Source organism: Lycium ferocissimum, chromosome 7, assembly GCF_029784015.1.
Source record: "Lycium ferocissimum isolate CSIRO_LF1 chromosome 7, AGI_CSIRO_Lferr_CH_V1, whole genome shotgun sequence".
Taxonomy (NCBI): domain Eukaryota; kingdom Viridiplantae; phylum Streptophyta; class Magnoliopsida; order Solanales; family Solanaceae; genus Lycium; species Lycium ferocissimum.
Window position 1 is genome coordinate 37,059,283 of NC_081348.1, and position 15,341 is coordinate 37,074,623.

Sequence of the window (15,341 nt, forward strand, 5' to 3'; positions counted from 1 at the left end):
TTGGTTTTGCCCCAATGGATAAACTGGAAAAGGTGGGAAACAACAACAACCCCCACAATAAGGGGAATAGGAAATTAATGATGATCTTTTTATATGGGATAAGTGAATAGCCCAATGAACATTGCCTCTGTTATTGTTCTGATGACAGTAATCAATATGAATCTTCTTTCCTTTCACGATAAACCAAGGTGAGTAGTAATGAAGATGCTTCCAAGGATCATAACGTGGCCTACTTCTACCGTGCCACCAATAGCCACCACCTTCTTCAAATGAGCTGTCGAAGGTGTGCTGCTGAGTCTTGCAATAGCATTGAGTTTCATTTGAAAGCTCAAGCCACGGTGATTGTGCGATGGAATCACATTTCTTGGATGCACATCTCCATGATTTAGACACACCAGCAGAACCTATGAATTGTACAGTGCCACATTTCCTGGAGAGACGTCGCTTTTTGAGAAAGTTGAGTAGCTTTTCAGGAAGATCTTGCCACGGTTCCACATAAGAAGATTCTTTTTTAGATGAAATTTTCTGTTTTTTCCTATCATTTGGAGCCATGTATAGATAATGGATGAAAAGAACAAGGTCTAATTCTGGAGCTTGTCTCACAATTCAAACAAAGCTTTTATAATCTAATCTCCCCTGTACCAGCTGTTTATTTTATTAGCCTTAGGCTCCAAGAATCAAGATAGTTGACTTCTTCAAAAATTATTTTATCATCTACTTCCCCCGTTTGGCGCGGAGTTTAAGAAAGTCAAGAAGACTTTTGAATTTTGTAGTCTTAAACTGAAAATATGTCGAATGTACCAAAATGTCATTTAATCTTGTTGTCTTAGACATGCCATATGGAAAGTTAGATTTGAAGAGTTGCCAAAAAAGGAAAGAGACATTCTTTTTTAAAAGGACTAAAAAGAAAAGTAAGACATTTCTTTGAAACGGAGGGAGATAAAAATATGCGATAAATTGTAGAGATGAATTGTGATTTGAAGGAATTCTTTTTGTAGGTTGAGTTTTCATTCCTTCCAACATATTCTAAGGTGCCGTTTAGTACATAAAATTATTCATTTTTTTTAATTTTTTTTCACTTTTTTCCGAATCGAATCGTTTGTCATAAAAATTCCGAATACAACTTAAAGTTGTATTCCGGAATACCAAAAACTCAAAAAACTTGTTTTTAAAAAAAAAATCACTTTTTTCACTTTTTTACAACTATATTTCATCAAAAACTATGGTCAAACACAACTCCAACTCCAACTCCAAAATTTCAAAAAAAAGTGAATTTTTTTTTTGGTATCTATGGACAAACGGGGCCTAATATTTATGTTTTCATCTAAACGAAATCGCACTTCACCGTCAAAGGGGAACTAAATTTGAAGTTTGCATATTTAATCTTTCTTCGACTTATCTTGAATGGAGTGAGCCATAGTTTAAGCTTTTTGCAGACTCCCTGCTAATTTTGTTAATTAACACAATTCATTTGCAAAGGTGATCCTCAATATAATATGAAAACAAATATTAAATGCACTCCTTTTCTTCTTTCACAATGAGCTCCATACGGGTGGTACATTAATAAGGCACCTAAATAGTCAACTCAAATATTTAATTGAAAGAAACTACTACTAACCTTGTGCTCCAAGAGATCAACTACCTTGGAGACTACATTTACTTGGTGGCCACATCTGATCTTGATCATTTTTAGTCTGCCTCAAGCTGTATGCACATACCATTTCCTTCTCTAGCTCCCATTTTTCTACCAAAAAAATTTCAACATGGTCCAAAAAGTCAAGGAAAAGAATCAAATTTCATGGCCCATGGCCAAATTTTCCCAAAGAACTCACCAGCTTAATCTCAAGTGAACTCAGTCTTATGGTAAACATTAGCTTTGATGGTGTCATCAAGTCATGGAGAATGTGAGCCAATAGGGAAGTCCCATGTGCGACCAAGTTAAGTGATAAAAACATCTGCAAGCACATCACTGATTTGGAGCAGCTATTATTCTGTCTCTTAAATTAGTTATCGTGATTACTAAAAATAATTTTTTAAAATTATTTGTTATTTTTAAAGTTCAAGACATAATTAATTTTTTTTTCTCATTTTACCAGAATTTTGTCATTAATTAATAAAGATAACACATAAATAGTGTAAAACATTCCGAGGAGAAAAATTATAACTTAAACGTAAATAAGAATAAAATAATCAAATATACTTATTAATTAATATTATTTCTTAAGGAGCGCGTAAAATAAAAAAAAGACAGATAATTTGACACGGCGGTATTAGGTGGGATGTGAAGTATTATCTCCACGTGCGACCATTTGTTGATTGCCTAGGAATAAGCGTGAAGCCTAAGACGCTGATAGAGGATTTTGTTTGTAGAAGCTCTAATATATCTGGGTAACAACAATAACATACCCAATAAATTCTCACAATGTGAGGTCTAGTAATCAAGGGTAAAATCGGATCTAATTCCACTACAATTAATGAGAATAAGGACCCATTATGGGTGAGTGTAGTGCTAAAACTCAAGGAGTAGATAAGGCTTGAATCAATATATCTAATAAAGCCGGGAATGGACACGATGACATGACACCTCTCATTGATCAGGAATGACATTTATCTTTTTTGTGATTTTTAACTTTTTTTCTCCTAATTTTTCTGTTGAACTTATTCTGAAAAATATAAAAGTGGCAAAATTATTATTTAATTAATGAGGAAAACGTTTTTAAAATGATAGCTGGCAAGACTTTAATCCTCTAGGTCTCTTAATACTAACGGATTAAATGCCTATTTCCCCTAATTAAGCTGACAATACTTTGCTGAACCTAATAAAGCATAAAAAACCCTTTGCCTTCCTTAATTAGTAGAGAAGAAGCCCATAATATATTCATTAAATAAATGAAGGTTTAAATGCCCATTTTTTCCTAATTAAGTATTGACAGCCGTTTCTTTTACCTAATAAAGCATGAATAACCGTTTGCTTAATTTCCTTAATTAATTAAGAAGACGAATTCTTGTGTTACATAGGTTGGAGAGAACAAAGCTTGCAAGTTGTAACAACTTTTCACTTTCAATTTCTTCATCCAATTTACTTTTTGCATATGATAGAGTAATTTTCTTTTCTCTTGTTCTCCCAGCAATTTGAGGGAGTGATATTCTTTTTTTTTTCCCCTATTGAGATTGTTCAGTGTTACTAGGTTACTGTTTAATTTGTATTATTGGTTTGATTTGTTTAATTAAGCTCCTTTTATTGATTTTTTTGTTTTTGTTTTGTTTAATTAAGCTCCTTTTTTTTCTTTCCCTGCACCGACAAATATTTATAACATGAAAAGATCTGGTGATTTTGAGATGAGAATTGAAAATTATTAAAATTATGTTCAATTATGTTTTAATTTCTTTTGTCCTTTATCAGAATATAGATACAAGTGTATAATGAAGGGTGCTGTTGCATGTGCAGAAATGACAAAATCAATGAAGGGTGCTGCTGCATGTGCAGAAATGACAAAATCAAAGGAGTTTGTGATGGGATTCTTTGGATGTACTGGTAAGATAGTGGTGTTATATTAAACGACGATAGTGGTGTTATATTAAACGACGACATGAGGCAAAGAATATCAAATTAAGCTCACTTCTTGAATTTATTTTGGAGCTTTTCTACTTATTTTTCTATTTTATCTGTGAGTACATGTACTCATCAGTCTGGTAATAAGTAATTAGTCATTAGTATGTCCTTGTAATTAACATTTGCATAATTGAGATGGAGAAGGAAATCATAAAATCAACAGATGTTTCAATGACTCTTCGACTTCTAACTCTTGTAACTGTCAACAGATTAACATATATATTTTGAAAATACTATATCTAAGGCTTAACAAGAGCGTTTTAGTTTTACATTAAACATATTTAATTAGTGGTATGACAGCATGGCATGAGATTTCAAGCACGGACAAGAGTGTTTGTGGCTATCGATCTGTGCCAAAGTCAATAATAGGGAGAAATTTAGAGTAAAGAAAATTGTTTTACCAAAAACATTAACTAGAGATTGTTACGCAGTTTTCTGAGATTTTAAGACAAATTGGGAGCAAAGAGAGTAATTGAATTAAATATTAAAGTGGTAGGGAGAGAGTGAAATTGAAGGACAATAAACAGATGAAATTAAATAGTATAAGAAGATAAAAACGAAAGAAAGAAAAGAAAGAGGAAAGACGGGAAGAGAAGAACAGCATAAGGAAAATGGTGGCAGGATTAGCACTTGATTCCGTCACTGAAAAGTGGCCTAAATTGGTGGGCTTTTCATCATTTGTTATTTTCATTCGAATATTCTTCTTTATTTAAACTTTTTATCAAGACTTTTGTGAAGCATAAGTTAACTACCAAATAAAGTAAAGAAACATCAATCTTGCGCGAAAAGACAAGACCAAATAAAACACATTATAGAAATAAGAAGAAAAAAAATTCCTGAAAAGTACTTTCTATTATTTCCATTTTAAGAATCAAGGGAGTGATAAAAATGTTATTTCACCTACACGTACTATAAAAATAATTAATGAATTATTGATTTAATTTATTTACTATCTCATTGTGCACACTAATGAATTAGGAACATTAGTTTGTGTCATGGTGCTTGAAGATTAGAAATGACTATGGAATGTCGCGTTTTAAGAGCTTTCTCAAAATTAATTAGAATTTGCTTTTCAATAGGAATCTTTTCTACATCAATAAAATAGATATATGTGTGCGTGCAAATATAATAAGTTGAACTTTTATTGTACTAGACTAGAAAAATCTTTTTAGTACTAGTAAAAGTTTTGCTGGATGCTTTGAAGCAAATGCTTCAAGAATATTCTGCCAAATACACCTTTATTTTAAGAAGGGAAGTATATATTTCTTTTAATGTATTGAGAAGGGGCTAAGCAAGTAGTCATGTTCTTCTTTTATTCCTTTTCCCCTTATTTTTATAGAAACTGTTTTTGATATATACAGAAATAAATTTTTTTTATCTCTTATATGTCAATATATTTATAAAAATATTATTTGCTTATCTATTATGTCTTTTAAAATTTCACGAATCGCTGTCAAATTTACTAATATAATAGCATTTGATTACTATATAAAGTACATAAATTTAATAATGCTTCTCATCAGAAGGCGAAGCACGGATAAATTATCTAGTTAATACGTGAACATGTGTCCAACAACTTTACTATAATATCTGGAGTGCAATTTTGGACTATGGAGGAGCAGCCACCGACTTAACAAAGCTAGTTGTCTTCTTCCTTTGGGATAAGGCACTTCTATGTGACGTGTCCACTTTACGTTCCCATTGAGTCAAAACAAAATAAAAGAACAAACTTTGATGCCTAACATGAAGCTAACTACCCACCTACCTACTGTCCGTCGCCGTTTTCAAGCATTACATTTGCAGCTCAGATTACTCTATAATAATAATACTAGAATTGCAAAGCACATCAACAATACAATTATGGATTCAGAGTCATCACCACATCCACCTGGTTCTATTATCTTTTCCACCGTTGGCAGAACCAATTACGGCTTCGATATCTTCTCTCTCAAATCTCCCCTTACTTTCCTCAATTCTGCTCTCCATACTTCTCAATATCCCACCGAGCACCGCCTCACAGACGGTACCTCCGTTAATTACAACGGCAACTTCCTTGACGATGATCAGACACTCGTTTTCGTCTCCGAGAGATCAGGTGCACCTCGCATTTACTTGCGACGTGTCACCTCCCACCAGCTACAGATTGAACAACTTCTTACTCCCACTGATAGCCCATTTCTCGACCGTCCATTTCTTCGAAACAAACAACTCTATTATACTTCAGCTCACCAGCCGCCCAAACAGATTTTCACCAGCTGGTCCGCTCTTTATTCCACCAATATTGATGATGGTAAAATCACCCGCTTGACTCCGTACGGCTGTGTTGATTACAGCCCAGCGATTTCGCAGTCTGGAAATCTCATCGCTGTTGCATCCTACGGAAACCGTCGTTGGCCTGGTGAGTTCAATGATTTGACTACTGATATTGTTGTTTTCCCTGAATCAGACCCTGAAAAGCGGACAGTCGTGTGCAAACACGGCGGCTGGCCTACTTGTGTTACATCCGTGAACGATTCGGTTAACTATGAAAAGTTAGGATTAAGACCATTCCGGGATGCGAAGTCGAGACGTGTGACCTTCGATTTTGTCATGCGACCTAAGTGTGTATGACTTATTGGTATGGAAACATTAAAGAAACTTTGGGACCAAAGATGGAATTACTTGGCATTATTGAAAAAATGGAGGGAGTAAAATTTGGCCATGTGGCCGGCCACCTTTGGTGGGCCATGGCCACATGGTTGGCCATTATTTGAAATTAAGGAATGACTTAGGGACCATTTTATCATCATTTTCATTAACTAGAAAAATCAAGAAGATGGGAGAGCAAGAACACCCACCCATCGGCCATGGCTACTAAAAATCAAGACCAAGAACTAGCCTTCTAAAAATTATTTCCTTGATGCAAACCTACTAATTTGAGGGGTGCTTAGTAACGTGGAGTTGTTGTTTCAATCGTCGTTTTCATCCTTGGCCAACTTTGGACAAATTGAAGGGTTGTGAAGAAAGGTAAATTCTAATCTTGTTTTATGAGTTATGGAAGGTTTATGTGTGTTGTTGTATGTTGTTATGGATGAAATTCATGGAGACTTTATTTGAAGTTGAGGCGCTGTACATAGTTGTTGGCCGTGTATGTGTGGATTATGTTAAAAGTGATGAACTAAGTTTATGTGGCATGTTTGGTTATTGTGGATTTGAAATGAATGGAAATTATGAGTCTGAATTTTGGTTGTTGTTGTTATGTGGATTTTATGTTGGAAAATAAGAGAGTTTAATGATTCAATTGGTATTGTAAGTGTTGTGGGCTGATTTGGAAGGTTTGGTGCATTTAGTGTAATTTTTATGTTTATGGAAATGGCATGGTTATAGGAGACTCGGGTTTGAGGATCATTTCGGGTGGAATGGAGAGTTTGTTGGATTGTTGGAAATATTGTGTGTATTGTTTAAAGAGTTCTTGAATGTTGTTTGAATGGTTTTGGATTGATAATTGAATATGCGTTAGTTTGATTACATGTTGGTTTGTAAGTATGTAGTCGTAATAAGCATAATTGGAATGTGGTTGGGGTGTGCGGAGAAAGATTGTTAATGCTCGGTGTTTGAATTGATTATGGATATTGCTAGAATGATTGTTGGTATTGTTGTGTTGTTGAATTTGGCGAGTTGATATACAAGTTGTTTTCCCTGATCATTGAACTTCCTAAATGCTTGGTTGACGCTACTTGGAGATCGTGTGCAAAAAGCGAGGTATGTAAAGCTTAACCCTTCTTTCTTTTGGCATGTCTTAGTTTAATATAGGCTATGATACTAGCCTCGAGGAAATTATTCTCGTAATCGAGGCATGTCTATGATTCGCGTTTGTCTTTTGGTATTCGTGAAGAAAATATTGGTTTTTGATGTTGTTGGAAAAATTGAATTTAAAGTTGCATAAAAACTTGGTTTTCAAAAGAATTCTATTCTTAGATGTTGAAACTACGAACGCTCCTTTCGGCTAAGGGCTCGGATTGATCGTCGTGGGAGGTTGTATGACGTGTGATGAGTATGTTTTCCATTTGTGCATTTACGAAGACGTTTGGAAGAGTTATAACGAATCATTTTACTACTTTTTTGAACTCGCTGATAATGATTTTATGCGACTCTCCGACCGGTTGATATATATATTCGGAGTTATCTCTAGCTTCTTGTGATATGGCTTATGATCCGGTTATTTTACGCTGTTGCGAATCACGATGTGTGACTTAATTCAGTGTTCTCAACATTGTTCAAATCGCCGATTTAGTTTAAATCCTCCGGTTCCAAGAGCTTTTATCCGGAGCCTACATCTTGGTATATACTCGTTCGTTGCATATGTGTGTGTGTGTTCGGGGGTACGGCGGGGCCCTGTCCGTCATATGATTACGTTAGTCTGTTGGTTTGTTTAGAGGTTAGACAATATGTGGGTTGTTCTACCCTCATATGTTTTGAGCCGATGTGCCATCTGTTAGCCTTGTCGGCTTTCGATATGTATGTGTTTGAGTTTGAGATGTGTTTGAGACGGCGTTTGATATGTATCGGCATAGCCGATTGCGTTTGGGTGCCCAACTCGGGCACTAGTCTACCGGGTCGTGACAACTTGAGATTCGACTATCTATTTTCATCGCCAAGCTGATGATGGTTGGTGGAGCATTTTTAGAGTCAATTTGCCCGACAATTTGGGAGCTGATGGTGATCCGGTTCGAGTCACTCCTCCTGGTGTGCACTGCTTTACTCCTACAGCAGCCTCACATAGAAATATTATTGCTATTGCTACTAGAAGATCGGGGAAGAGCTATCGCCACATTGAGATTTTCGATGTGGAGTCGAACAAGTTCTATCCGGTGACTGAGTTGCTTAACCCTACCACCCACCATTACAATCCATTCTTCTCTCCTATGTCTACATCTCTCAGTTATCACAGGTTTCGGGGTGAATCAGATGCAACAACAATTCCTCTTTTGGATGAAGTAATTTCTCTAGAAAAAGGACTGAGAATGTTGAGGCTTAATGGATCATTCGCTTCCTTCTCTCCCTCGGGTGACTTTGTTGCATACAATCACGACTTTAATGCTAATTCAGGCCTCAAAATCGTTAAATCAGATGGTTCCAAGAGATGGACATTGTTCAAAGGTCGTACGTCTTTCGGCAACTCCTGGTCTCCAGCTGAACCCAACGTGATTTTTACATCAATCGGACCTGTATTCGACACTGTAAAAGCAACTGTTCAAATCGCGCGAGTTTCATTCAATTCATTAAACTGCGAAAGCGAGGAAATTGATCCAGTTGGAATTAAAGTTCTCACAAAAGAGGAGACTGGAAATAATGCCTTCCCTTCTTGCTCGCCAGACGGGAAGCACGTCGTATTCCGTTCAGGCCGTTCTGGACACAAAAATCTGTATATTGTGGACGCCGTTAAGGGAGAGCTGGAGGGGGGAGGAATCCGTCAGCTAACAGAAGGGCCATGGATTGATACAATGCCAAGCTGGTCACCTGACGGAAAGCTGATTGCATTTTCTTCCAACAGGCACAATCCAGATAACATCAATTGCTTTAGCATTTACGTAATTCATCCAGATGGCACCGGTCTTCGGAGGATCCACGTGGCAGGGCCGGAGGGATCTGATGAAGTGGATAAGGAGAGACTAAACCACGTATGCTTTAGTAAGGACTGTGAGTGGCTTCTGTTCACGGGTAACTTGGGCGGAGTAACAGCGGAACCGGTGTCACTGCCAAACCAGTACCAGCCGTATGGTGAATTATATTTGGTGAAGTTGGATGGGAGTGGGTTGCGACGATTGACATGTAACTCATATGAGAATGGAACTCCGGCGTGGCACCCATCGGCTATGTCTATGACTACTTTGGACGCAGAAGGGAAAGAACTAGTAGGAGATAAGTTGAGGGGTGAATTTGATGATGTACTATGGATGAATTGTTGAGGTAGAACAAGTAGCTAGTCAAGAAAAAAATCTACCCAAACTTTGAACAGGTGCTTGATTTTTCTTTTTTTGACTATAGTACAAATAAGAACAGAGGGTATGTCCTCTTTCAGAAAGTTTCATATAAGCAGACTCATGTTTAAATATTGAAGATTTTTGTTTCCTCCAGTCTTTTGGAACCATCTATGGTGAATGCTTGAGAGGATGTTGACTTTTGGAGCTTGTCCAGAAAAAAGCATTTATAATCTTAGCCTCCCAGTTCCAGCTGTTTATTTAATTAGCCGCAGGCTCCAAGAATCAAGAGTACAGCTGACTTCTGCAAAAATTTTTTATCATTTATGTTTTCTTAATCAGTTGGATATATGTAAATATGCTATAAGAAGTAGAGATCAAGAGTCAATTTGAAGGAATTCCCTGTTGACCAAGTTGGTTTTGAGCTAGGTTATTGATGAGTAGCTCATTGTAACCGATGGCATTGAACTCAGACCACTTAGATTACATTCGAGCAGTGTGTGAACTGTCCTTGAATCCGACTTTGGGAGGTATGTTGAACAATTTGATGCATTATGTTGGTACATGCAGGACATCGTTACTTCTACTTGCTATCAACCGTGAACCTTTTTGAAACAAAAACGAGGATGATATTTGAAAAATAATTTGTCTTCTGAATCTCATAAACAGTTGTTCAAACTGGAGGCATATACTTTATGGACTTCTTTTTTCACAATGAGTTCCATATGGGTTGTAGATTAATGAGGCATCCAAATGGTCAACTCAACTATTTAATTGAGAGAAACTGCCGCTGACCTTGTGCTCCAAGGGAAGTCCCTATGGCCACAACTCCCTGAAATTCAACAAAACAAGGATCATTCTCACTGCTTCAATATCTGATTTCATAGGGGATATTGTTGGTCTTATGGTAGAAGATCGCGGACATGGAAGGACCCTTGGATCTATTTCATGGGTCATTCCAATGGAGCACTAATAGCAGTTGGACGCTATCCAGATGATATCTTTTTGTGGACATCGTACAGAAAGATTTACTGTCACCTTCCAATTTGGGATACCCGGATGCCATTCAAGTTTGCAACTTTATCTACATTTCATCCCATAGGTCTCAAAGATTACTGGAAAACCTGTATAATAATGGTGCTAACAGGAGCTTCTTCTCCAGCTTTTGTGTTTTGTAAAAAGGGGGCCGGAAAAGAATGTGTGTGGACAAAACAAGACTGTAATGTCACTGATCCTTTTGGCTCAGGTGAGCCATTTCAGTTCATAAATGCCATTGGCTATAAAGGGAAATTCTTCGCCTTGAGTTTGCAGGGGACCCTTGCAGTCATTGAAGAAATTGATTCTAGCCTTAAGAGTCACTGAGATCAGCTCAAGCAGGGCTGTTCCTTCTGTTATTTCAAGGCAATTCATGGAAATTTTAGTTGAATCAGATGGGGAAATCTTATTGATTTTCTTAATCTTAAAAGATCCATCAAGACAGTGGATGATGTTGAAGTTTACAGGCTTGATATTCAAAAACTGTTATGGGTTAACATGGAAAGCCTTGGGCATAGAACATTGTTCGTTGAAGAGGAATGTTGTATGTGGATTAATGGCAGCAAGCTAGGATGCAGGAGCAATTGCTTATATTTTACTCAGCAAATAGGTGAAAACTGGTGGCTATTTGACATGCAAGCAAAAGCAATATCACCAGCTCCTCAAAGCAGTGTTTCTGGTATTGAATCTTTGATGAAGAATTGATTACCAGGAGGAACCTGTTTTTCTTTTGTTGAAGTCTTCTGTAGTTTTCTTCTTTCTGATTAATCACTATCATATTCAATTTGCCTCAATGGTCATTTTTTTTTTTTGTTTTAACACACGACTAAATATATGTACAGTTGTTCAGATTCTTATGTAAATTATTCTCTCAATACAACCAAGCAACTATGACTCAATCCCCTTAATTTAGATTTTGCCGCATTATGCTATACACAACATAGTATTGCTACCTAGTATAAAAGTGAACTTCTTAAAAGTAAAACAAGGATGATTCTTGAAAAATAATGTCTTCTGCACCTTATGCTTACAAATATTCAAACTAAAGAACCAACCTGTCATCTAATTCACTGAGCATTCCACTAATAATTGGCAGTTTATGAAATGGAAAGTGCAAGCCTAGTTTTGCCAGCTTATATGATCATGAATCTGAAACAAAAGGTCCAGTATGAGTTTATAAACAAGAAAGACAGTCACCATAGCACCAAAACATATTTGAAATAGAGGAGTGCTCCAGAAAGAAACATGTTCTATTCGGAATACATGGTAGCTGTATGGCAAAAATATTTTCTAAAAAAATGTGATAATTGAAGGCCTTATCTCAATTCCTTCAACAATAAGGCCTTGCTTTTGAGATACACAGTCCTTCACCTCTTTCAAACTCATCTCTATGCAATCATCTTCATTTTGAGTATAAAACTCACCCAACTCTACCTCAAACCAGCCATCGTCTCTAAGTTTGGGACGTTGAATAAAAGCAACCTCCGGGAAACGCTGCCCCCACCAATCATAATCTGGTCGCCTGGGCTCGTCCTCTGCATCAAAGGGCAGAATATATACTGACTCCTCATAATCATCATCTGGTTGCCCGGGCTCTTCCTCTGCATCAGAAGACGGACTATAAACTGACACCTCACAATCATCATCCGCTAGCCCCGGATCGTCCTCTACATCAGAGGGAAGAGTATACACGGACTCCGCATAATCATCTGGTTGCCCGGGCTCGTCCTCTGCACCAGAGGGCAGAGGATACACTAATTCCTCATAATCATCATCTGGTTGCCCGGACTCGTCCTCTGCAACAGAGATCGGAGGAATATAAACTGCCCTACCCTCCGGCATCAGAAATACAAATCGTTTGTCGAATTCAACCCCAGAAACTTCAACTGAAACCTCTGAGGGTATGTTTGGCAATTAGGGTAGGGCAGGGAGGGGCAGGGCAGGGCAAAGTCATAATAGGGCAGGGCAGGGAAACATATAAATGGGGCGGGGCGGGGCAAGGCAAAATTTAATTTTTGAAAAGTTTTAATAGGGCAGGGCAGGGTAGGGTAAGAAATGGGTTATAAGTGGGTTGGGTAAAAAATGACTATTTTATTCTTGTTCCTTAGTTTGAATCCACATTTTGAAGCGTCGTTCTTTACTACTAAAAGTATAAGCATGATTGCTTGGAAGTTTGTAAGATTTTTCATTTCTGTTATTAAATTCTTATTTGTTAATATGACTTCTAGCATAAATTAAAATCAATATTTTTTTATTATAAAACTAAACTTACGAAGTAAACCCAGTAATAGAACTATTCTATTTGTTTAAGCTTGTACAAAACCTTTCCTATTTATCGCAAAAGTGATCGCCTAATTAACTGATCTTACGATTAACAATATTTATTTAGAAGAAATCACTAAAAAGACATCTACAAAAAGGTGAAATACTACTAATTGCCAGTTATATTTACATCACAAGTTTGTCTTTAGTAATTAAGACAAATCATTTTTTTTTAACTCAGACATTCCTTCAAGCTTATTTAATTATACTAAAGATGGTTTTGTGTATTTTCATGCTAAACATAGTAAAATATGTAAATTCTAGTTCTATTTTGAAATTTGAACGATGAAAAGAAAAAATTCAATTTTAGGAACTAATCATTCATCTAATTGTTTTTAAGAAAATATGTCATGCTTCGAAGTGAAAAATAAAGAGGAAAAATGAAAGATAATATAAACGGGGCGGGGCGGGGCAGGGCAGGGCAGGGCAATTTCCTTGAAAAAAGCTAAACAGGGCAAGGCAGGGCGGGTCAAAATCTTAGCAGGTCAAGGCTTGCTCCGCCCTAACCTGCCCTAACCCGCCCTATTGCCATCCCTATCTGAGGGTTTATGATGAAACCCATATTCATCTTCCAACTTGTAAACAAGGTAAGATGTGTAGAATGTTTGTGGTGACAGAACACCAGCTCTTATTGTGCCACGAATTTCAAGCCACCAAACACTTATGAGCTCAGCCACCTCCCGAAACCTAATTTGAGAATAGGAAATACACAAATGTCACCTAAATGCATATATCTGTTCCAAGAAAAGGATACTCCCTTTGTTTCAATTTATGTGAAAGGAGTTGAGCATATGAGGGTCAAAATATGAATCGGATATAGATTCTTCAATTTCTTTTATAAAGAATAAAATTTACGTATTGGAAAACTATACCCTCTCTGTCCCAATTTATGTGACACTTATCACTTTTCGATACTCAAACTAACTTTAACTTTGAGCAACAATTTAAAGTATAACATAAGAAGAATTACATTTTTGTATAGTTTATTAATATCTAAATTTTAATTTTAAAATGTTGAGTTGATCTAGTCCAATTTACTTTAAAAATTACTCAAAATGACTCTGGAAAAGTGTCACATAAATTAGCGCAAAGGAGTACGAAAGTATTAGTACAAGTCAATATAGCTAATAGCAAATTATAATCAAAGAAAAAATTTGTTTGAATCTCCAAACATTAACAACAACTTCACAAAAGTAAATATCTGCTGAAACAATGGCAAACCTGGACTCTGGAGTGAAGTCCATTTCCAATACTTTGGTGTATCACCCCATGTAATATTAAGATCCCTTGCACCTGAAAAATAGCATTTCTTTCCCGTCCATTTTTCCAGTGAGAAAATCTGTTTGAACAATAACATAAAGTAAGAAACCAACAACCAATGAAAAAAAAAATATATGTAAAATAAATAATCGGTTTTTCTCAGTTTTTACCTTGCGGCCTCCATCAATTAAGTGATCATTATGGTACAGATAAACAAAGAGATCCTTCTTTTTTAAAGGAAAATTGGCATTGGGATTCAGTGATACGTCAATAATTGATTGATAATCAGACGGCAGAAATTTTTCCCAAACGGAATCAGAATCAGCGACGGATTGAACTGATTTAGAGACGAGGGACAGGTGGCAAACATCCAGAGGGCTTATAAAGGCCAAGATCTTATCCGTACAATCCTCTGGTAGCATCAGCAAAGTTGTAGTCCTCTCATATTCACCATTCAAATTCTCCATTGGAAACAAGAAAGATAAACAAATCAAGAATTTTATTGGCGTTACAAATGAGTAAAGAAAACTTTTGATTTATAGGAAGAAAATGAGAACCGTAAATTGGTCCCCTACAGTATTGCTTACTGATTACCCAGACATCTTATGGCTAGGATTTTAAATAATGTTTATGTATATAATCTGGAAAAAGAACAGAACACGTATAAGTATATTACAAATGATATCCTTTATTCAAACGGCCTGCTTGGCTTGCTGGTTAGGCGCCTCCCTACACAAGCGAAAGCCCAGGATCGATTACCCCTCTCTACAACTTTGTGCGAGTATTTTTTTTTTTATAGTTTTCTGTAAGGGCTGAAGGCCAAAAAAAAACAGAGCAAGCTCTAAGATAGGATAGAATCCAACCATCGTTCCTACAGAAAAAAATAAAAAGACCAGCCAACCTAAGCTTTACAAACAAGCTTTGGATATTAAATTTTTTTGAAACAAAGTTTCACGTGAATTATATTCCACACTAAACTTAAAACCTTACAACAACAATACCATACCCAAGAAGTCAGAAATTAACGACCTAAACTTGAAAAATTACTCATTATTCCCTTGAGTTTATTCATTTGTTTTCCACTTTAAATGTCGACACCGCTTATAAAAAATTCTGCGTACGCCACTGATGCAGATTATGAAAATTACATT

The 15,341-nt window shown here is 36.4% G+C and overlaps 2 protein-coding genes across 2 annotated transcripts; one reads left to right on the plus strand and one right to left on the minus strand.

Moving 5' to 3' along the window:
- Positions 1–5,232: 5,232 nt before the first annotated feature.
- On the plus strand, positions 5,233–9,886 carry LOC132062180 (uncharacterized). The gene is made up of 2 exons (XM_059454803.1): positions 5,233–6,107; positions 8,225–9,886. Exons 1-2 carry the CDS (start codon positions 5,348–5,350, stop codon positions 9,559–9,561), a joined length of 2,097 nt encoding a protein of 698 aa, XP_059310786.1. The 5' UTR covers positions 5,233–5,347; the 3' UTR covers positions 9,562–9,886.
- Positions 9,887–11,578: 1,692 nt separating this feature from the next.
- On the minus strand, positions 11,579–14,725 carry LOC132062181 (putative F-box protein PP2-B12). Its single transcript, XM_059454804.1, has 4 exons — positions 14,361–14,725; positions 14,103–14,269; positions 13,468–13,617; positions 11,579–12,502 (listed from the first exon to the last, which is right to left on the minus strand). The coding sequence occupies exons 1-4, from the start codon at positions 14,655–14,657 to the stop codon at positions 11,899–11,901; spliced, it is 1,218 nt and encodes a 405-aa protein (XP_059310787.1). The 5' UTR covers positions 14,658–14,725; the 3' UTR covers positions 11,579–11,898.
- Between the last annotated feature and the right edge of the window lie 616 nt (positions 14,726–15,341).

Excerpts from the sequence above, each read along its gene's own strand:
- LOC132062181 (XM_059454804.1), bottom strand. The coding sequence starts at position 14,657 with ATGGAGAATTTGAATGGTGAATATGAGAGGACTACAACTTTGCTGATG. Across the intron at positions 14,270-14,360 it reads TAATTGATGGAGGCCGCAAG|ATTTTCTCACTGGAAAAATG; the intron begins GTAAAAACTGAG and ends TTGTTCAAACAG. Across the intron at positions 13,618-14,102 it reads TTTGTGAAGTTGTTGTTAAT|GTTTCGGGAGGTGGCTGAGC; the intron begins GTTTGGAGATTC and ends TTCTCAAATTAG.
- LOC132062180 (XM_059454803.1), top strand. The coding sequence starts at position 5,348 with ATGCCTAACATGAAGCTAACTACCCACCTACCTACTGTCCGTCGCCGT. Across the intron at positions 6,108-8,224 it reads ACACGGCGGCTGGCCTACTT|ATTCGACTATCTATTTTCAT; the intron begins GTGTTACATCCG and ends TGACAACTTGAG.